Below are 23,311 nucleotides of genomic sequence, written 5' to 3'. Positions count from 1 at the left end.
TGAGTCAGTCTGTGCCAAAAGTCAATTTGAGTCAATCTGTGTCGAAGGTCGAGCTGAGTTGGCAGACCAAAGGTCGAGTCTAGTTGACCAAGACTGAAGGTCATGTTGAGTTGGCCCGTGTCGGAGGTCAAGTCAAGTAAACTTGTGTTGAAGGTTAAGACGAGTCAACCCCAAATAAAAGTCAAGACAAGTTGGTAAGGTCGTGACGAGTCATAACAGGTTCAAGTCAAGAAAAAATGGTCTGAATCCATGTTGACTCAAGTCAACTTTGGCTAATGTTGAGGTAAGACAACCCAAACCCAAGTCGAGACAAATAAACTAGACTTAAGTCAGTAGGAGTCAATCGAGATATAAGTTGAGTTGAATTAGCCTAGTCAATCTCTAATAGACTTAATAATAAAATATATTACATCGACCTCATTGAAATTCATTTAGTTGTTAAAATGAATTTGATCTAAATTTAATCAAATTTAAATTGAATTGAAAAAAATGAATCTACTAAATCTGATTAAAATGGATATCGAACATCGGCCTAATATATTTTATTGGATCTAGAGTGAATTTTGAAAAAGTCAACTCATACCCACCTTTATATTTTATTCATGTATTTTCATGAAAGGTTGGAAAAGTCTAAATTATTCATATTTTAGATTTTTAAAATTATAGATCTGTAAACATTTCTATTTCTGTATAGAACACTATATAGTGCACTTTTAATCCTAAAATATATTTTGACTTGAATAATATAAAAATATATTTCATATTATATAATTTGAAATAAATTTTTATTTTAAATATTTGCATTACGAAATTTAAAATACATTTTTGGATTATGCAATTAGACAATCCATGAATGTATGTATTTTGTATTATACAATTTCAATTAAGTTTTTGAGTATATAATAAAAATATATCTTTGAATTTTATGATATATAATTTAAGATATATTTTAATTTATGTAATCAGTAATATATATTTTCAATTTTTTACTACACAAACAAAAATAAATTTTTGGATTAGTGAATTATAATGTTTGACTTATAGATGATTTGTACTAAAGGATAATTATGTGAGACATCGACTAAAAAATTTGACTAACATATATTAGAAAATAATCTCGCAATTTGATTGAGAAAATTCTTAGTATTAATAATTGAGAAAAGTAGACAATAAAATAACCCTAATTTACACAGATAGAAAATTAACTTTAAAAACTAACTGAAAATAACCCTTATTGATATTACTTAAAAAACAAAAAAAGACAAGAAGATAAATAGTTATAAATTAGAGCTGTCAAAAGGGTAACCCCGTCTGACCCGACTCGACCCACCACGGGTTGGCGGGTTAAACGGGTTGACTCACGGGTTCACTTAATTAAAAAAATTATTTTTTTATTCTTTTTTCAGTCAAAAGTAAATTGTAATTCTAATTAAAATCTAAATAAACTTTAATACAATCCAAATACAAACCAAAATAAAAAAATTACAAATTATTTATGTATTCGATAAAAAAAAAAACCTAACATGACCCAAATGTAAAACCCAACTTAATAAAAAAAAATAAAACACTTGTGTGATCCTTTTATCTGCGGATTGGTGAACCAATCCGGCTCACTACGGGTTCAACCCGAATCGGGTTCTAAATGAGCTGGGTCAAAAATTAACCCATATTAAAATTTGTAAAAAAATTTCAACCCAACCCGAACCTATGATGAGCCGAGTTAACTCGCGGATTCCAATCCATTTTTACAGCTCTATTATAAATATTAGAAACTAAAGGTTTCTATTTGAAAGCTTAATTAGAATGATGATATTTTTATTTTATAATGATTGAGAGATATGGTCTACTCTTATTATTATTATTTTTATTATTATTTTTCATTTCTCTTCTTATCACTTCACAGTAACTTATAATTTTATTATTTCTGATTTCTTTTAAGTGTATACTAAATGTTAATATACCTCTTTGATATTCATTCATTACTTTGTCATGACTTTTGTATACTTTTCTTTAACTATCCATATTTTTCAATTTTACTCTTTAAATAAAAGTTTTTTAAATTAAAATAATTATTTTATTAATTTTATTTTTCAAGTAACTGATTTTTTTAAATTTATTTGTCTTTTAAATTTAATTATTTTTCAATTATAAAATTACCTATAAATAAATAAAATTTATTTATAATAAAATTAATAATATATATATATATAATTATACAATTATAATAATAATAATTTTATTATTTTTTATTATAAAAAGTAAACACATACATACAGTAAATATAAAAAAAATTAATTTATAAATAAAGCAAAATTGTTTTAAAATATTTTGGTTGATTGTATTGATGAATGCATTGAACCATTAACATCAAGGTTGAAAGACCAAGACCAAAACTTTGATTTTCAAAGTGCATGATAATTAGGCATTGTTATAGGAATAAGATGCGAATAACATAAGAGACACAAGAGAGGCACGTGATGAAAAGTGGATGCACATGAAATTGGTTCATCACGTGAATAGGTGAGTGAAGCACCAGCTTTACAGTGATAAAATAGTGCGAGCTGCTGTTAGGGTTTTCTTCAGGCCCACAACCATCATTTTATGTGTCATAGCCTCGTGCCAGAGGATTTTTCGGATCTGTTTTCTTTTTTCAAAACTTTAATTTCTATTTTAAATATTTATTAAACTTTATGCATGATAACATCCTAAGTGAACTTAATAGTATGTTTGATATATTTATTAAATTTTATGCATGATAACACCTTAGGTGAACCTAGTCCCATTCACAACATCCAAAAAAAAAAAATACTATTTTTGTTCCTATGTTAATTAGGGTAGTTTGTATTATGATAACTCTTATTTTCTGATTCATAATTGAGTATTTATCCAATTGAATAAATTTTATTATTATACCTGATCAATGATGTGAACTTCTTTTCACCAACCATACATAATAATTAACTTCAGAATTAGAATGGTTTTTTTTTTTTTTTATGTGTTTACTGTTCCTTTTATTTATTTTATCATTGGAAAAAAGTGGTGATTTTTCTTTCAATATATTTAAAACAAGTATAAGTTATAACAAATTAAATAATAATGTATTATGTTCATTTATTAATAACAAAATATTTGTTTTGCTTCATTTCAATTAAATTATTTTTAAAATAAATTTATATTTTAGGTTCTAGTTTGTTCTATCTTAATTCATTCATGTTTTGGTGAATTCAAAGTAACCATAAATTATTTTCTAAGAAATATTGATAGTGTGAAAAAATACCAATTAATATCTTTTATATTATTTGAAGGGATGCTAAAATGGTAGTTTATTAGATGTTTATGTAAAATACTGTACTCCATCAATAAACTTAAAGTAAAGCTTTTAAAAATTATTGAATAAATGTATAAAAACCATTGAATAATATTTTAAAATAGGGGGACACTGAAATTTAAATATACAGACAATATAATTTCTTACACTTTATCAAATAGTAAATTACATTTTTTGTAAAATTAATGACTTTTTTAATGACTACTTATGAAGTTTTATGGACAATGTTTTTTCTTTTATAATTTTTCAACTGTAATAATTGATAAATTACATTCATAAATAATAAATATTTTCAAGCTATATATTTAGTACTTCTTTTCTCTCCTTTGACATACTTTAAGCCTTTGTTCACACTTGTTACTAAGAAGACAAAAATATATCAAATATTTTACTAAACTAGATTTACATTATTTTGAAAACAAACTACGATTTTTTTTTTTTGTTAGAAAGTGAACTTCGTTTTGGACCTTTTTATTATAAGAACTAAAGATATTTAAATCTGGACTGATTTTTTTTTTAAAATTTATAAAAAACTAAAATATGATTTTTAAATTACTTTTTGTAGTAATTGTGTTGATGTTACTTGAAGTATATGAATAATTTACTCCACAATTATTGTTTGTAACAAAAGATAACTAATATATCTATTTATTAGTTATTATAGATTACATGTATTAAAATAAAACAATAGCTCAGGTATCTTAATTTTACTATGAGATTAAGTAACTATTTTTCATACATATAAAAGAAAGTTAAAAAAAAAAGTGAAAATAACAATAATCATTAAAATTATTTCACAATCTCTTTAATTGATACTTTTTATCATAAAATATTTAACAACTATCTTTTGAAAAATATTTTACATTTATTTTGTAATTTCCTAACAATTTCAAAATGTCAGAACTATCGAATTCCAAAATATTAGCTAGGATAGATTTTATGTTGAATTTTAATTAAAACAAATTAATCAATATGGTATGTTATATTTGATTCATATTTTAATAAAAGAAATTAATTAAATTCAGGAAAATATGTCAAATTTTTAGAATACATAATTATGAAAATATTTAATTTAATTCTTATATTTAAATTTTGATTTTATTTTTTACATTTGTTGATTCAATTGAATATTTATTTTTTGAAAGTATGTTCTTTTCGATGAATTAACGTCAATGTCATTTAGATGTGTAATGTATCAACATTGTCTATTACGTGTTAAAATTCAGATATTTTTATCTTAAAATTCTTCTAATACAAATAAAATATTTTAAATAAAAAATGTTTCATATTTTCACAGTGACAAACCCATGTTTTTATATATATGACATTTTTAAATGATTTTAAAACTCATTTAAGTGAAGCTACCACAAACTATTATTTTCAAAAAAATTAGTAGAAAATTACTAATTAAACCAAACTAGAAAGATTTTATATGGCAATTTATATTTAAAAAATCTTATAAACCAATGATGTGATTATACTATAGGAATGATGATTACTATAGTATTGTGAAAACGATTTTTTTTCATTTAAATTATAAATGAGTTGATGTTATAAACTTTAATTGGCAAAATTAATAAATATTAATTGTTCGAACATTTTCCGAAAAAAAAAAAAATACGAGGGGCAGTAAATAAGTTAAAAGTTTACGAAAGTAGAATATTTTTTCCCTCCCTATCCTGTAATAGTATTGTCATTTGCATCCTTCTCTTCTCTTCCCTTCCCACAAAGCTCCACTTGTTACTTCTTTCTCTGCAATTCTCTCATTTTTTGCTTTCTCTGGTTCTATACATAATCTGCACAATTTGGAAGCGAATTCTGAATCTCTGTCTGCAATGGACTGTGCCTCGGAAGATAGCTCCGATAACTCTCAGCGACCAGACTCACACAAGGACCAGCGAGTCTATTTCGTTCCTCACAGGTCTCTCCCCTTTCAAGATTCCACTCATTTCTCACTTCAATTCAATTAGCGCCTTATTTAACTTTCCCTAAATCTGTGAGTCCATTTCCTCACTGTGAATCTCTGAAATCCAAAGCAACGGAACTAACAATGCACGTTTAGGGTTGGACCGATCGAGGCGAAGCTGAATTCGATTTTATCGGTCATATGTATTTTTAATGTTTTTCGTGGAATAATCGAACTGGCTAGCTTGTTGATTCTGTTGTGCCTCGTATGGATTTTGCTGTGATCCGAGCTTGTCTGCATTGTTTGATTGAGATTGAATGTGTGAAGAGCGTTGGTGGTTGATTCCGTGTGTTTCAGGTGGTGGAAGGATGCTCAGGATTCAATGCCTGCGGATTCGGATAAGAAGAAGGGAATTGCGTATGCCTCTATTCCTGGTTCGTCCTATGCTGGGCCTATGAAGATTATTAATACCATCTTCAGCTCGGATCTTGCGTTCAGTCTTCGGAGGGAGGAGGATTTGCAGCACATCCGTGAAAATGGCGAAGTTGGTGTATCTGGACGGGATTTTGCTCTGGTATCTGGAGATATGTGGTTGCAGGCACTCAAGTGGTGAGTGAAGATAGATAGGTGGCTTCAATGTATGATGTTTAGGTTAGAATGTGCACTGATGCAACTTTTTTTTCCTACTTCAACCTAGGTTTGGATTTCATAGCTTTTTGAAATTTAGATAGCAGGCGTTGTGCTTTGTATTGTGTGAAATTCTTCTAGCTTTGAACATTTGTGGCACAGCTTTGTGCTGTGTATTTATGCTTAATTGTTTTAACAGTTTTTGCCACTCCCATATTCCACAGTCAAATAATAACGTTGCTTGCTGAACTTAAAGAATTTCAAGTTTGGACATAGTCATCATTGATTTTTCTATTTCTGTTGCAAATGAGTTCTACCTCTTTTTTATGCTTGAGTTTCTTGTATACAAGTCCATTAATTATTTGTGCAAATTTTTCTTTTTCACCGGAAGATGTGCTAGATTTGATGCAAGATAGTTGGAATTTCTGTGAGTGTTTACAAGTTCTTGGGAAGCTGGTTTGCACCTTGCAGAGTGTTGTCATGACCTTTGAACATGTCTAAGCGTACTTTTTATATTAGTTAAGGACTTCTTTTTGAAGGTGCTATTAGTGCCACATGAAGAAAGCTTTGTTTACCAGACTTGTCACTTTTAACGATGGATTTTATGGAGGAGAGCTCTAGTGGTATTTAATCTTGTATCGTAGCTCACCCCATGACTTTTTTATCAAAGTTGCTTTCTTGGTCGTATATGCTAAACAAGTCCCCCTTGATGGGACCATGTTATATATGATACATGTAGCCTAAACTTAAAAGTAACTAGCGTATAAATGATTCATAATTCAATGCATCGATTCATAAATTTTAGTCATATTGCTCCTTTTGTCTTTGTTTTATTGGCATATTTATTTTGTACAGAATTTCAAGTGGTTACTTGCATTGCATGTTCCATGATAAGTAGATCTATAAGGTGCAAGTTTTTGTTTTTAATGTGGATTTGAAATTAAAAATAGTTAATGTTTCATGATGCTACTAATGAAAGTTTTCTGACATCTAGAATATTTAGATTGTCTATATCTGCATCATCACGTGCTTTGATATTTCATGTAGGCATAGTGATTCGAAAAATGTAGTGAAGGATGACAAAGGCTTTTCAGCCACTGACAGTGATATGTCAGATGTATATCCTTTACAACTCAGACTTTCTGTTCAGAGGGAAACAAATTCATTTGGAGTACGAATAAGCAAAAAGGTCTCTTTCTCTCTCTGCTTGGTTTTTTCCCTCTCCAATTTCTTTTATGTTGTGTTGGTATAGTGAAAATGACCATGAAAGGGAAGGAAGACGATAGAAATGAGTGGAAATGAGGGAAGTTGGTCTGTTTGTTACCCTAGAATAGCATAATTTTTTTCAAAAAAAGGTGTTCTTTATACGGGCACTTTATGAAAGTTCATCAAGTTTCTTTTTCTTCTTAAATTTAAATTATGTTGTTTATATCCGTTATTGTCCTTATAATTTTGACTCGCGCTGCTTACATTTGATTATGATTCTTTTGACATACAAGAATGTGTCACCGGTCACCTGAGTGATGTAGAACATTAATCACTAGACCTATACTCGCAAAAATCCATTCCCTCTGTGTTCTGTCTTGCTGCATCACCTCCAAAGCTTTTGCATGATCATTTGGGTCACCTAAGTTTGGCAAAAATTCAAATAACGGTTCCTAGTCTCAAACAAATTTAGGTTTTAGAAGGTGAATCTTATAAACTAGGCAAACATTCACTTAAAACTGTAACTCCTTTTTTCCTAAGCAAATTGAAAAAAAACGTAACTCCTTTTTTTTTCTACCATTCACTTAAAACTTTGAAGTCCTAGCCCTTTAACATATTTTGTTATATTCATTGATGAATATTTTAGAAGTACTTGTGTATATTTAAATCATATTGGTATGAACTTTTTATCTATCTTCATATATTTCTTTGATGAGATGAAGAACCAATTTGGAAAAATATTTTAAATTCTTAAGTGACAATGACTAAGAATATTTCTCTATTGAACTTTCTTCCTTTGTATCCTCTCAAGGAATTTTGCATCAATCAACGTGTCTTCACATACCAACAAAATGAAGTTGTGAAAAGAAAATTTGACATTTAATTGAAATTGCACACACCTTAATATTTAATGCAAATGTTCCGGTACATCATTGGGGTAATACAATTTTCATTGCTTGTTTTGTAATAAATAGGACACCCTTTTATTCTCTAGAATACATAATTCCTCATTCAATAATTTTTTTTTTTTCAAATGAACATTCTTACATCACGTCTCTCCGCAAAACTTTGGTTGCACATGTTTTGTACATGATGTCTCCCCAAAGTCTACACAAACTTTTTGTAAGAGCTATTAAATGTTTTTTGTTCATTAAGGAGAAAATCTTTTTGATAACTACAATAGGACATTTTAGTTTACTTTAAATGTGTTGTTGGAAGATACTAGATATCTCTTTGTAATTATTACTTTGAAGTTAGAGTTCTCTAGATATAGAGACTGAGGTATTGTTTCATTTAATCAATTCAATAAAATCTTTTCTCTCATACAATTTAATCTCTTTCAAGTTGGTATTAGAGCTCTCGGTTTTGGAGGCTCTTACACATTTCTTCATTGCCGTCTTAGATGTAGTTCCTCTTTTAGGTTGCTTGAAGTGCACCCAACTTGTGTTTCATGACCACTATCTTTGTTCCCCCCCTTTTCCATAGTTGCGGTTCCACTTTTAGATTGCTTGAAGTGCACCCAAGTTGTGTTTCATGACCACTATCTTTGTCCCCCCCTTTTGCATTGCTTTCATTGTCATGGTAGCCTAAAATTATACTGATGATCACACGTATGGATTCACCATCCTTTGATCTATTAACAACTAGAGTTGCGTCACCATTGGAGTAGCCAAGCACTTGCATGTGCAAGTGGGCTTCACGTGCCAGGTGTTTTTGTTGCCACTTGCTTCGCCAAAGTCTCCTTTAGGTGGTAGTTCCAGACCTTCCCTGCTTTGCTCTTTCTTCTTGGGTTGCATGCGTCTCCTTTGAAAAATGCATTGCTCACGACGATGTTTGTGTTTTCTCCTTTAAAATGTTTTTTCAAAGATAAGGAATTTCTTGTGTTTTGGCATGACAACTCGACTATGTAATGCTGCTCTTAAACATTTGCTTGATGATAACTGTCTTAATGGTCAAAATTGTTTCTAGTAGGCTCAATTTATTAGAACAGTACGAGTAGGGTAAACCATATTGAAGTTAAGTCCATATCTTGGGGTAATCCTAATAATTTCTATATTGGGATTATGATGTTTGGCAAATTATTACAAGGTTATGAAGACACATAACTACAAAATTTGGTAGAGATTATATGTTCTACTCCAATGCCCTTAAATTTGGAAAGACCTTGGAACTACTTATTCCATGTGACAAGACATCTCTGCATGTTATGAGTTAGAAAGCAAGATTTTTGCTTCAAGCCATAGAGTGAACAATTTAATATACAAACCAAAACCAGAATCTAGGAGGTTGCTCAATGTAAATCTCCTCTTCCATATCACCATGACGAGAGGTATTTTTATGTCCAATTGGTAAATAGGACATTGACGAATGACAACTATAGCAAGGAAAAGGCGAAGTTGAGGTCATAAACCTAAGTGTATCCGTTAGCTACTAGACAAGGTTTGAGATGATCTACTTCACTAATGGGACCAACCTTAATGACATAGATCCATCTACAATCTAGAGGCTTCTTACCAAGAGGAAGAGTGATAAGCTCCAAAGTATTAGTGTGTTCAAGTGCATGCATTTCATCAATCATGGCTTGTCACCATCCATTTAATGGTATATGTTGATGACATTGTTTTTACGGACAATGACCACCATGACATCTCACAGATGAAACAACACCTTTGTCACTACTTTCAAACCAAAGATCTTGGAAAAATCAAATATTTATTGGGATTGAGGTGACATAATCCAACAACGGTATTGTTAAATCTCAAAGGAAGTATGAATTTGATATTTTGGAGGAAATTGGATTGATGAACTCAAAATCTGTTGACACATCCATGATCCCAATACCAAACACTCCTACTTAATCATAGGGAGCCTCTCTCAGATCCTGATACGTACAAAAGATTAGTTGGAAAGTTGAACTATCTTACTGTTATTAGTCCTGACAATTTCATTGCAATCTGTGTGGTGAGCCTATTTCTTAATTCCTAATGTTATGTCACTAGAATGCAATTAGTCATTCATATATTGAAGTACATTAAAGGATCTTCTGAAAAGGTTTGCTATATGATCACAATAATCACACTAAAGTTATATGTTATTTAGATGTTGATGGGGCAAGCCCTCCTTCTGATAGAAGATCCACCTTCGGATATTATGTCTTCATTGGTGATAACTTGATATCTTGGAAGAAGTAGAATATAAAGTTATGATCTCATCTACTTGTGAACTTATTTGGCTTAATCAATTACTTAAAGAATTGCAAGTTTGGAGATGTCACTAAAATGACACTTATATGTAAGAAGCAGGTTGCTCTTCATATTAGCTATAATCCTGTCTTTCATGAAAAGATCAAACACATTGTGATTGATTGTCATTTTCTTTGAGAAAAGATTCTATTTGGAGACATCAAGACTAAGTTTATTTATTCAAATGATCAATTAGTAGATATTTTTATTAAATCTTTACGGAGATCTATAATTGATTATATTTGTAATAAACTTGGTACATATGATTTAGAGGCACCAGCTTGAGGGAGAGTGTTAGATATTGTTAGATATAATGTCATCTGTATTAATCATGAAATTGGCTTAGCCTATATTTTCTGTATGATTTTTTATTCTAAATACATTATCCTATGTGTATTTTATACTAGGGAATTAATCCTATACCAAGTTTTCAACCCTTTTACACAAACTAGGAGAAGAGGGTGTAGAGGAGATATCCCTTCTAGTCATGCTCCTTGTAATTCTCTTAAGAAACTCCCGTCCATTCTCATTAGGGGCCTTGGGCTCATCATAAAGTTACTCTTAGCGTAACACGACACCTCCATATATATATATATGTATGTATGTAAGTGTACATACAACAATAATTTGATTTAATACAAGTGCTTTTTTAATCAAAATCATGGTTATCAAACCCGTGGATTGACTCGTACACTCATACGAGTCTACAAGTCTAGATAGTAGTAATGAGTTGACTCATTTGTAAACTCGTTTTTGAATAGACTCGGAGTAGACTCAGTTGACTCGTAACAGACTCGCGATTTTGAGAACGAGTCATCGAGTTCGTAGAATCGCTCAAAACGTCAACCAAATTGTCATTCGTTTAAACCCATATGAAAACCCCAAACCCAAATAGAAGAAAGGAGATCTAGAAGCCCAAATCTCAAATCCAATACGCTAAACAAAGAACGAAGCGAAAGAGAGGGTGAAAATGCGTACCTAACCAACTCGAACGTCATTACACCATTGTTTGAATGTGTTCAGCCAATATTTGAATGTCGTTCCGCTGTCTCACATTTTTGTCTCCCTCCACACGCTGTCTCACATGTATTACACACACACCCACACACACACACATATATATATATTTTGTTTTCTTGATTTAATTTGTTTTTTCTGTTTTTCTAGAACAAAAAATTATTTCATTTTTAGTTGATTGGCACTGATTTACAATGTTCGAAAGTGGGATTGCTTCAAATTCTTGTTATCTCAATGTTTGTGCATCTTCATTTCCTAGACCTAGAAGTAAAAATGCTTTAGGACACATGACTTAGGACTGACATTGGATGGAAACATTGGACTAAAATAGACTCTTACGAGTCTACAAAGCTCTCACGAGTCTGCTTAGATTGTCGAGTATGATAACCTTGATCAAAATCATTAAGAAATTGTGATACTTATTTGTTCATTATCTTGTTATTATTCAAATTCTAATTTGTTGTTCCCATTTATTCCCTTCTTTCCAGGACAACGCAGTTGAGCTTTTTAAAAGAGCCTGCAAAATGTTCAGTGTGGATTCAGAGATGGTAATGGCAATTTCCTTTTACATCTATATAATTATGTGTGTGAAGGGAAACACTTACTCTAAGAGTAGGTTTTGTCTAATTCCTCTAATAACTCTTTATACACTCTAAATTCCATTAATCCAACACTTGGATTAAGAGTTGACATTAAATAGATCAAGTTCGATTTCTTTGTAAAATTACATACATGGGTATGTTCAATTCACCTAAAATTCGATATGCATGGTTATGAGGATATCAGATTAACTTTTTGATTTTTTTTTTGAGAAAATGTTATTAAGTGGACCCCCTTCCAATGTTTTACACACAATTGCATTTCTACTCTTGAAATTGACATTGTTGTTACATGTTATTGCACAGTTATGCATTTGGGACTATTCAGGCCAGATAACGTTTCTTATGAATGACAAAAATCAGACCCCAGTTGACTGTCAAAGGCAGTCTGATCAGGAGGTTTGTAGTATTATATGTTGTTTAAAGTTGGTTTGTTTATGCTTTGATGTCCTTGTATGATATTTTCAGAGTTGTAGATAATACTTTGGTCACAAACTATTCCATTTTTCTAGTGTTAGGGATGAGTGTATGTATGTTGTGTGCCATAACTTCTTAGCTACTTGGCATACTTCAAAGATTATGGTTGTTGCATATTAGGACCGTTGGATGCTTTAATGGATATTTTGAACTTTATGGAAAAAATGGCGGCATGTCTAGACTACCACTACACTTAGGGGTGTCAAAGTGAATTCAAACTGATGAGTTAATCTGGCTCATCATGGGTTTGAGTTAGATTAGGTTGGAAAAAATAGTCTTTTCTTTTGTTTTTTAAAATGAGATTCAAATTGAACTCGACTTACTTAACTCACTTGTTGAATGAGTTCGAGCTGAGTTGGAGGTGGATTGACCCAAAACTCACAAACAACAACTTCATTTTTTTATTATAATTACTTTATACTTTTAAATGTTTAGGTTATCACTTTGGTATTTGTTAAGACTAGAATGTTGTTCAGCTGTGCTTGAATGATTTGGATCCTTAATTTATTTGTTTGCTCAATTATATAAGTTAACACGTTTTTCATTTACTATCTTTATAATATCACTTCTTAATTGTGGTTAATATTTGGTGAAATAGGTCAATACCTTGATTGTAGTGCCATAAACAAGTAGGTTGAGTCGATCTACTTTGATTGCATTGTAATAAATATATGAAATAAGTTGGGAGAACAAAACATGCTTAAATGAGTCAATCTTCTTAACCTACCAACTCATGATGAGTCAAATTTCATTACAAAATTTTTGGGTCACAAAAAAGTAGGCCAAGTTGAGTTGACATGTTTTTAGTTCAACTCTTGAGTCATTGGCTCACTTTGTCTCTCATCTACATCAAGTGCACTGTGTTTTATGTTTGGGTCCTTTATTTGTATTTATTATATGACTTTAATAATTTTGGTAAAATGTTATCATGTTTATATGCTTCGGTCAATATCAGGTATTACTATATTGATAGTTTGGGACATGATATCATTATGGCTATACTTTCTGTGCTATTTATTTTGTGTGCGATATAAATTTTTCAGTGTTCAATTATGATTATGCTTATGCAATCAGATATTAGTTTTCAGACACAAGCAGATGTTTAGTGGTCTTGTAAAGAAACAAGCTATTTCCTTTTGAGATTTTTTACACACAAAAATCTTTTCTCCTATATTTTGACAAGTTTTTATATTTAAGAAGATTTTGTCCTCTGAATTTTCTTGCTGAGATTAAACTCTTTTCCCTAGGCCTATTGACGCAAGAATCTTAGGGTTGAATGATTTGGGAAAAAAAGCATAATTTCGTGGAATGTAAAGATAACGATAGCTTCTTCAATAATTTCTCGGAAGTTGTTCCTAAGAAATTGGTTTTTAACCAAGTCCCATTGTATGATACACGTATAGTTGATGTTGTCGAATGGGATAGAGGCTATTATTGTTGTTGTCTTTGCTGAAGATAACTTAAATTTCTGTGGTTGTTTGTTATCATTTACTTTGTCTAGATTGAGTGTCTCCTCATGACTCCTACTAAAAATTTATCTTAAGTGACTTGAACTTCTGAAATATTGGTTGTATGAAATTAGCTTCCATTGAGATAAGGCTATTGTTGTCGTTGTTGATTGGATTTCCTTATGTGCCTTGTTAATATTAACTTTGCCTGATATACAGATTCTTTTGGAGTTGCAAGTTTATGGGTTAACAGACTCAATTAGATGTAAGGATGGGAAAAAAGACGAGATGGCAAATTTTTCTGGCAGTACTTCACTGAAGATGAATGGCTCTATTGACAGTGCGAATTCTGATTGTACGCATGCCAATTCTTTGACCTTCTCTTTAGGCCCCGGTGAAGCTGGTTCCTTGGGATTAACTGGATTACAAAACCTAGGAAACACTTGCTTCATGAACAGTTCCCTCCAATGCTTAGCACATACACCAAAGCTCGTTGATTATTTTCTGGAAGATTATGTTAAAGAAATCAATCATGAAAACCCTTTGGGCATGAATGTATGTAGTAATTGATCTCACACAGCTCATAATAATTTAATATTTTGATATCTAAATGTTTTTTATGTTGCCATTGGTTGGGACATAGAAACTTCAATACCTGTGTTGTATTCTACTATTTTATTTTCTTGATATGTGCTTCTTTGCCAGGGTGAGATAGCTTTGGCGTTTGGAGATTTGCTCAGGAAGTTATGGGCACCTGGAGCAAGCCCTGTGGCACCAAGAGTATTCAAATCAAAACTTGCTAGATTTGCCCCCCAGTTCAGTGGGTTTAATCAGCATGATTCTCAAGTGTGTGCATTTGGCCCTTTCGTTCTCTTTTTTGCTAAAACTTTTGGCTTTAAAAGGTTGGTGTCTCGTGTTCCCTAACATTGTCAACTATATCCATGCGTCTTAATAGGAACTTCTTGCTTTTTTGTTGGATGGTCTTCACGAAGATCTGAATCGTGTTAAATGTAAGCCTTATGTTGAAGTAAAGGATGGAGATGGTCGACCAGATGAAGAGGTTGCTGATGAATATTGGCATAATCATTTGGCTCGCAATGATTCTGTCATCGTTGATGTATGCCAAGTATGTATTCATCTCATTGTATGCAATGTAGAATTAATTACATATACCCACATGTCGTGAAGAACTCAGTTTCGTAATGGTTGTTAAGTAGTTATTTTTAGAAACTTTAATTAGTGATTTACTTGAGCATTTACGAGTGTAATAATAAAAGCAATTAGTTAAAGAGTTCAAACTACTGTTTGAACCAATTAGTTATAACTATAGGAACAGATGTTATGTATGTTTGTTATGCCAAATTCGCAAGTTCTGGAAATTACAGCCTGATCCGTGTCTATAATATTGAAAAGATAATTTTTATGAATTCAGACGTACCATTATTTGGGCAGAAAATCTAATTTCAAAGAACTTCTGTTTTAAACAAATTCCACACGTATTGTGTTAAAGATTATATGATATAATTGAGCTGGTTTGCTGAAAAATAATTCATTTCTTTGTGGGGAAGGGGGCCGGATGTAAATAATGGTTTCATGTGAGATGAAGGAGCCATGAACAATTAACCAGTAGAATTTCCACAGTTGGTTGATAAAGTTAATAGTCAAACAAATTATATTAAGTCTGTTTGGACAAACTTCTCCATAAATACTTTTAGAAGAGAAAAATAAGAACAAAAAATGAAAATAAATTGCCTTATTAAAAAGTGAATTTTAAGTCTTGTTGAAAGTCCCACATGACTAAAGGTAACACCAATTTACAGTGTCTAAGTGGGTGCAAACCTCACCTTACAAGTCAGTTTTGAGATGTTGAGTTAGATTTAAAGTCCACTTTTTAATATGGTATCAGAGTTATGAGTTAGAGTCTATCCTAGCAAAAAAATTTGTTTGGTGAGTCTATTATTCCATATGCTATTAGGTCGCTATCAGACCACCCATTAATGTCTAATTCTTTGCTCGAGATGTGTATGCCTCGACTTGAGAGATGTCTGTTGAGTGGGTATAAACCTCACCTTACAAGACAGTTTTACAAGACAGTTTTGTGAGGTTGAGTTTAGGCTTAAAATCCACTTCTTTACAAGTCTAACTCAACCCTACAAAACTGACTTGTAAAGTGAGGTTTAGGTCCACTTATATAATATAAATTGTCTTTATTTCTAATCGATGTGTTATCTTCAACACACCCATTATGTAGAGGCATCTATGTCTTGAACGTGGAACTAGATATTTGTAGGTAGCACGATGGACGGAACAAATAACAAATTTCATTAGGAAGTGAATTTTAAATCTAGTTTAATTTTACAAAGCTGATATGTAAAGTTAGATTTGCACCTACTTATATCCTGTAAATTGACTTCATCTTTAGTTAACGTGAGATCTTCAACACACTCCTTCACACTAAATTATGGACATTTCAAGTGCGGGATTAGATATATCTAGGTGGTCCAATAGTGAGTGGTATGATAGGCCAAACAAACAACTTTCACTAAGATGGGTTCTAATTTGATATCATATTAAGATGTGAACTTTAATCTTAACTCAACTTTGCAAAACTAACTTATAAAGTGAGGTTTATACTCACTTATATAAGATAAATTCTCTTATTCGATGTGGAATTTTTAACGTAACTAATTTGTAAAAGTTCTCATATTCAACTTTTCTAAATTCTTTTTTTTTAACTTGTGCATAAGCTAATTTTGTCTAATGAAGAAGTTTATTTCATTATTTTGTTCTTATTTTCCTCTCCTAGAAGTGCTTATAGAGAAGTTTGTCCAAATAGACCAGTGGTTCACAATATCAGTTATTGGTGAAGGGGTTTAGAATAATAAGAAATCCTCCTAGATTGAGTGATACCTCTCCTGCCAGTGAGCATGCTATTTTTTTTTTAATTCGTTTGAAGATGAAATTTGGTGTCCTTTTCATGTTCATGAGAGCTATTTTAATATTTTTTTCTTCCTATGGTAACTCTCTTTACCTTACGGATTGCATCTATCATTTTATGCAGGGTCAGTATAAATCAACATTAGTTTGTCCTATTTGTAGGAAGGTCTCTGTGACATTTGATCCGTTCATGTACTTGTCATTACCTCTACCTTCAACAACAATGCGGACAATGACTATAACTGTTGTTAGTGGCAGTGGTGATAAAATGTCTCCATTATCATCATATACTATTTCTGTTCCAAAAAATGGAAGATTCGAAGACCTGACCCGGGCTCTTAGCATTGCATGCTCTTTGGGGACTGATGAGACCTTATTAGTAGCTGAGGTTTATTTTCTTTGATATCTGTTTAACTCATTTGAAGTCACTTCCCCTTCATTTTTGGTTTCTTTGTTGATACAATTTAATCCTGTAGAAAGCTACATGTCTGATGCAATTGCTTTGATACAGGTATACAACAATTGCATTATACGATTTCTTGAAGATCCTACCGATTCATTATCCTTAATAAGAGATGCTGACAAATTAGTTGCTTACCGATTTTATAAAAATAATGCCGACGCCCCTTTGGTTGTTTTCATAAACCAGCAGATGGAGGAGTAAGTCAATATATTTGTTGTAATAAGATTGATTTTTTATCATCATTTTTTTCCTAGTCTCGTAATCACTACAACATGATGCTTGGATTCAGTATGCATTTAACACTCACTGCCACAGACTTGCTCGCATCCATATACTTTTTTTACATGAGCTTCTTTATTGACTCCTGTGACTTCCTTGCCTTAATAAAGTTTCTATTTGATATTATTTTTTCAGGCAGTTTGTCTATGGGAAGCGAACTCTAAATTGGAAGGCCTTTGGAATTCCTGTTGTAGCTAGGCTTTGTAATGTTACAAATGGATCTGATCTCCGCAATTTGTATCTAAAATGGTTCCATCCATTTCAAAATCCAATTGAAGAGGCCTTAGAAAACTGTGCCATGTCTAAGGAAACTGAAGTTGCAGAAATGGAGGTCACAACTCCTAGTGTAGGTTCAAATTTGAATGAGTTAGACACTTCTTCAGATGGAGGAATGGAGTTTTACCATACAGATGAAAAGGGAACTATCAAGAATTCCGAGATACTAATGAATGAGCCTCTGGCAATAAGTGGAGAGTTGAGGCTACTGCACGTGCTTGTGTGTTGGTCAGAAGAACAGATTAAGAAATATGATACACAACTTTGTAGTTCCTTGCCTGAGGTTTTCAAGTCTGGTTTTTTAGCAAAGAGATCTCAGGAGTCAGTTTCTCTATACAAGTGTCTTGAAGCATTCTTACAAGAAGAGCCTCTTGGACCAGAAGACATGTGGTTAGTTAGCCAGTTTTTATTGCCTTAAGAAAGTGTACACTCTTTGATTGGCAAGCATGTTAATCTGTCCAATGTGGAAGATATTTAAAATAGATTACTATGTATTTAAGCTTTTCCTAATAATTTTAGTTCGGGTTTGCATTAGCTCTGCATATTTATTCAGCTCATAACTGCTATAAATTCATCATAACCATCACTAAATTATCCTATTTGCAGGTTATTGTTGGATACTTAGTGCCATTATAGTTCAAACCCTTAATAGTGTCTTATTAAAAGACTGATCAGGGACAGACTCGTTTTGTAATGAATTTGAATTTCTGTTTAAACATTTGTCTGCATCTATCTTAAATCTCATTGTTAATCTTTTCTCCCTGTTTTTCTCCGTCAATTAGTACAAGTTAGAGCAACTGTCAATCTTCCTTATTTTAATCTTATGAACACAGCTAGGAAAATATTTTTGCTAAACTTTTGTTTTCCATCAGAAAATATTGCTGTGCCAATATTTCATACAGCTATTCTGATCTGTGAAGTTCTATACCCGGGTTATCACTTGCAACATACCCATTCTTCTCTTAAATTACTTATCTTCTCGTTTGGCTATTATCTAAGTAGCAGTTTTCTGTAATGTTAGGTACTGTCCTGGCTGTAAAAAACATCGTCAAGCTAGTAAGAAGTTAGATCTTTGGAGACTGCCTAAAATTTTGGTCATTCATCTTAAGAGGTTTCAATACAGTCGGTACTTGAAAAACAAGCTGGAGACATGTGTTGACTTCCCTGTTGATAATCTCGACTTGACAGCTTATATTAGCCACGGGAATGGTGAGTCTTACCATTACACACTTTATGCTGTCAGTAACCATTATGGAAGCATGGGAGGTGGCCACTATACTGCATTTGTCCATGTAAGTGCTGTTTTTTTTAATACTTATTTTCTGTTTTTTAAGCTTATAATTTGGGATATTAGAATTGGTTTTGAAATATTTGAAATGTTTTGAGTTTGAAATATAGAGCACATTATAGTCTCTAAACATTAGAAATGATTTGAGAACTCAGACGGCTCTCTTCATTACTGTCATGATTATGGATTGACTTTTGGACCTCTATCCAGAATAGCTTACCAGTTGTAGATAGAGATGACAATGGCAGGGATGAGTTTCGCTATCTTATATCTATCTTTAGAGAAAAAATTTTCTCCATCCCCATATCCAAGTTCAGTGGTTATTAAATTTTTGTCTCATCTTCATTTCTATCGAGTAACCAGTCTACCTGTTCTTAGTGTTTTAATATTAATTAATTAGTTTTTATAAAATAATACAAAATTATAGTAAAAAGAAAATATTATCACATTCAATATTAAAAGGAGGTTTGTTTATTCAATATCAAATATTTAGAAAATAATTATAATTGTATATATTTCAGTTATATACATTTCAAATTAGAATACCAAATAAAATCTTATGAGAATCAAAATATTTATTAAATTTGAAAACATTATTAAAACTTATTTGTTAAACTTTAAAAATATTTTTAAAATATAAAAGGAAAACAAATATTCAAATTAAAAAATATTTTAAATGTCTATTTACTTTAATTTTTTTAATTCTAATGAAATCTCTTATTTTATACACTAATAAAAGTTATTATACATCACTTGATCAAAATCACAAGAAAAAATATTAAACTAATAATAATAAAATTTTAACATAGATATTTCATCTTTTGAACTTCAATATATGTTAGATGGTGAAAAAGAGATTCATGACAATCACATTAAATTATTATATTATAGCAAATAAAATTTATTTATACAATTATAGGGATAAAATTACACATATGATAATGTGTTAGAAAATAAAAATAATTATATAAAAAATATCAAAATAGTATTCTATATAATAAATATAAACTAACAAATAAAAGTATTAAATAAATGTTCAAATGTGTATCTTAGAAATAATTTGAGACACCATGAAATGAAATCGCACAATAGAACTCAAATGTAAAGGGTATGAAGATGAAAAATACCTTAGACATTTAAGAAAACTTTTCAAATATCAACCTAGTCGATGATTGAGAGATAATGAAAATTGTTCTAGCTAAACAAGAGTTCTTTAGATAAAACAAAAATTAATAATAATAGAATAAAAAAGAAAGATAATTTTTTATATAACTTAGTAAATGAAATGTTTATGCTATTGAACACTTAAATTAAGAGGGTTAAATATTCTCATGTGAAAAAAAAATACAATAAAGAAAAAATATTAAAAAAGTAGTAGAAATATTCAAATGTGAGACAAAAAATATTTAATTAATATACATCATTTGAACATACTTACATTGTGATAAGATTAATATATATATATATATATATATAAGGTTATTTAATAGACTACGATTATTTTAATAATTTAAACAGGGACGAAATAGATATGTATATTCCCATCCCATCTCCTACTGAATTGAAAAAGTATGTTATTTCCTATATCCATACTCATACCCATCCATACCCAGTTAATGCGGAGATTTTCGTCAAAACAGGGACGAGTTCTGGTAATACCCATGGAGGTGGGTTTGTTTGTCATCCTTAGTGGTAGATGGTGAAATGTTGATTGGATATGATTGACATCAATATGATCATTATGAAATTTTGGAAGGTTTTTATTATTTGTAAACTGTTTAAAAAAACGCTCTCATTGCAATTGTTAATGTTCATCCGTTTTATCTACTTTTCTGTGTTTCATGTAGAGAGGTGGTGATCAGTGGTATGACTTTGATGATAGCCATGTTAATCCCATCAGCAAGGAGAAGATAAAGTCTTCAGCTGCCTATGTTCTTTTCTACCGAAGAAGTTTTGAAGTATCAACATAATGAGCGTAGCAAATAGTTCGAACAGCTTATTGAAGCTAGATACCATTTATTAACATTATTGCCGCCAGAGTCTTACACGAATACAGCGGGTAAACTTTGGCTCAAAGGTAAGATTATGGCAATGTGGCTGTGGTCAGAGGATTTAGGTGCGGAAATAGTGTCTGCGTGTCAAATTAAGATTATGTACATCCGAGCCTCTTCACACCCCTCAATTGGGATGGACCGCCCCTTTTCTATAGTCTTACAAGTATACCTAACAAGGTAGCATTCTTTTGTTATTTACTCATTTAGAAGTTTTAGACTAACTGGAGTTTCGGTAGGCAAGCAATGGAAACTTTAAAACTTCAGGCAGTACTAAGGAATGAAGACTATAACATAGTAACGTTTAAGAGGAGAGGGACATACCTGAGAGATGAAAGCATAGTGTTTACAGCTGTTTAACCTTGTAAAGAGAATATCTATTTTAAAGAGAGTTAGACCAAATCCTGTGAATTAATTTTAGTCCTACTATTCTTTATTCCTATTTTGCTCTTTTAGTGGAGACTGATTGATTATTCAGGTTTGCCTCAGCAAATTGATGTTCTACTTTCTGTTATATATGGTGACCAGACCGTCGTCTGTCAGAAATTCACATTTGTAACGGTTCTCTTTGAAAGAAATTATTTTTAAGGGGCTTGGTATTTTCTTGCAATAGTTCGAAGTTCTTGACATCATTACATTTGGATAGCACAAGTACAAAGGATAGTTTTTTCGAGTTCACAAAATATATGTTTAAATATTAGCTGTACCTCATTTAAGTGTTTCCCTTAGTAATATGACGGTGGGAACCTCATGTCATGTGTTAGAAGATGATTACTAAGGACATAAAATGGTCGTGGTCTTGGATAAAATAATTCTACAATTCCAGATGGAAAAGATCGCAGAAGAAAATGCAATTGGTAGAAACTAAGTTGTTGCATTTGAGTCTGATATTCAGAAGAAATTAACTACAGTGGATTGGAGTAATCCCGTAATCATGTCTGACAGTTGTTAGTTCTGAGCAGGATGGACCACGCTTCCTTGGATTGTTGTAGTACCATAGTACTTGAGGCAGCCTTACGCATAACCAGGACCACAGGTTTTTCAAATTCTGCTAATTCATCAGCATTTATGTGGTACTTAGTTGTAAACATACTCTACCCTTTAGCAGGACCCTTATTTGCTACACAACTACTTCTCCTTATCCTTGGTAAATATACCATCCAAAAGTTTCACCATCCTTTTAATGTGGTTATTTACATTAATAGAAAGCTTTTGATATTTTTATCTATTTATGTGCATTTGTTGCAGGGTAGTTATTTATGTGCATTTTTAATTATATTGTTGTGATAAAAATGAAGTTGTACACAAGTAATTAAAAGATTTAAGAAAATTTTTTAAATATCATATTAGCCAATTTTTTTAATAAATAATGAAATTATTTTTGCAAAACATGTTATTGAACACTTAAATTGAGAATTAAACATGTTTATGCGAAGAAAATTAAAAATGAGCAAAATATTTAAATGTAACACATAAAAATATTTAATTAACATACATAATTTTAATATAACTATACAAGTTGTGATAAGATTAAAAATATCATAGAATGAATTTTATGACAAACAAAAAATTAGAAGAGAGAAAGAAATATGTTTAGGTAAAAAAAGTTATAAAACTAAAGATTAAGAATTAAAATGAAGTATATGTGATATGAGTAAAAAAGAAATTAAAATATAATATATTTTATTTATCCCTTATTTTAATTATTTATTGCATTATAATATAGAAATGCATAATTATAAAAAAAATTGACCATATAATCTATTATATTAAAATCATAATTAATTAAGTCTTCATATATGTAAATACAAATACAAAATTTGTTATATTTTTAAATTTAACTGATTATGTTGTTAACAGGTAACTTGTTTTTTGTTATTTCTTTATTTTTTGTTCTTTAATTTTGTATAGTTAGAAAGAAAACATCGCTAGAGAGTTTTTATTTATTATATATATATCTCAAATTACAGAAAAGAAGAAACTAAAAATTTTGAAGTTTCCTACCTCTAAAATGTTTTTTTTGCACACCACAACCAAACTGTTCGCAATTGCTAGGTGAACTTTAAGTGAATTTAAAAAAATGAATTGTATAATTTGTGATGATGAGACAAGTGACTGTTTTGATTCTATTTAAATACACAGTTTGTCTGACGTTAATATACATGAT

General features: G+C 30.9%; 1 protein-coding gene across 1 annotated transcript; it reads left to right on the top strand.

The window, feature by feature from the left end:
• Positions 1-5,013: 5,013 nt before the first annotated feature.
• LOC114185570 (ubiquitin carboxyl-terminal hydrolase 8) lies at positions 5,014-21,754 on the top strand. Its single transcript, XM_028073386.1, has 13 exons — positions 5,014-5,249; positions 5,592-5,843; positions 6,909-7,050; positions 11,815-11,874; positions 12,232-12,324; positions 14,070-14,405; positions 14,556-14,696; positions 14,806-14,976; positions 16,912-17,175; positions 17,299-17,447; positions 17,665-18,195; positions 18,827-19,097; positions 20,941-21,754. The coding sequence occupies exons 1-13, from the start codon at positions 5,164-5,166 to the stop codon at positions 21,061-21,063; spliced, it is 2,619 nt and encodes an 872-aa protein (XP_027929187.1). The 5' UTR covers positions 5,014-5,163; the 3' UTR covers positions 21,064-21,754.
• Positions 21,755-23,311: the final 1,557 nt, after the last annotated feature.

This window comes from Vigna unguiculata, chromosome 5 (genome assembly GCF_004118075.2).
Source record: "Vigna unguiculata cultivar IT97K-499-35 chromosome 5, ASM411807v1, whole genome shotgun sequence".
In the NCBI taxonomy this organism is placed as follows: domain Eukaryota; kingdom Viridiplantae; phylum Streptophyta; class Magnoliopsida; order Fabales; family Fabaceae; genus Vigna; species Vigna unguiculata.
The sequence above is the reverse complement of the archived record's forward strand: the minus strand, read 5'-3'. Positions and strand labels throughout refer to the sequence as shown.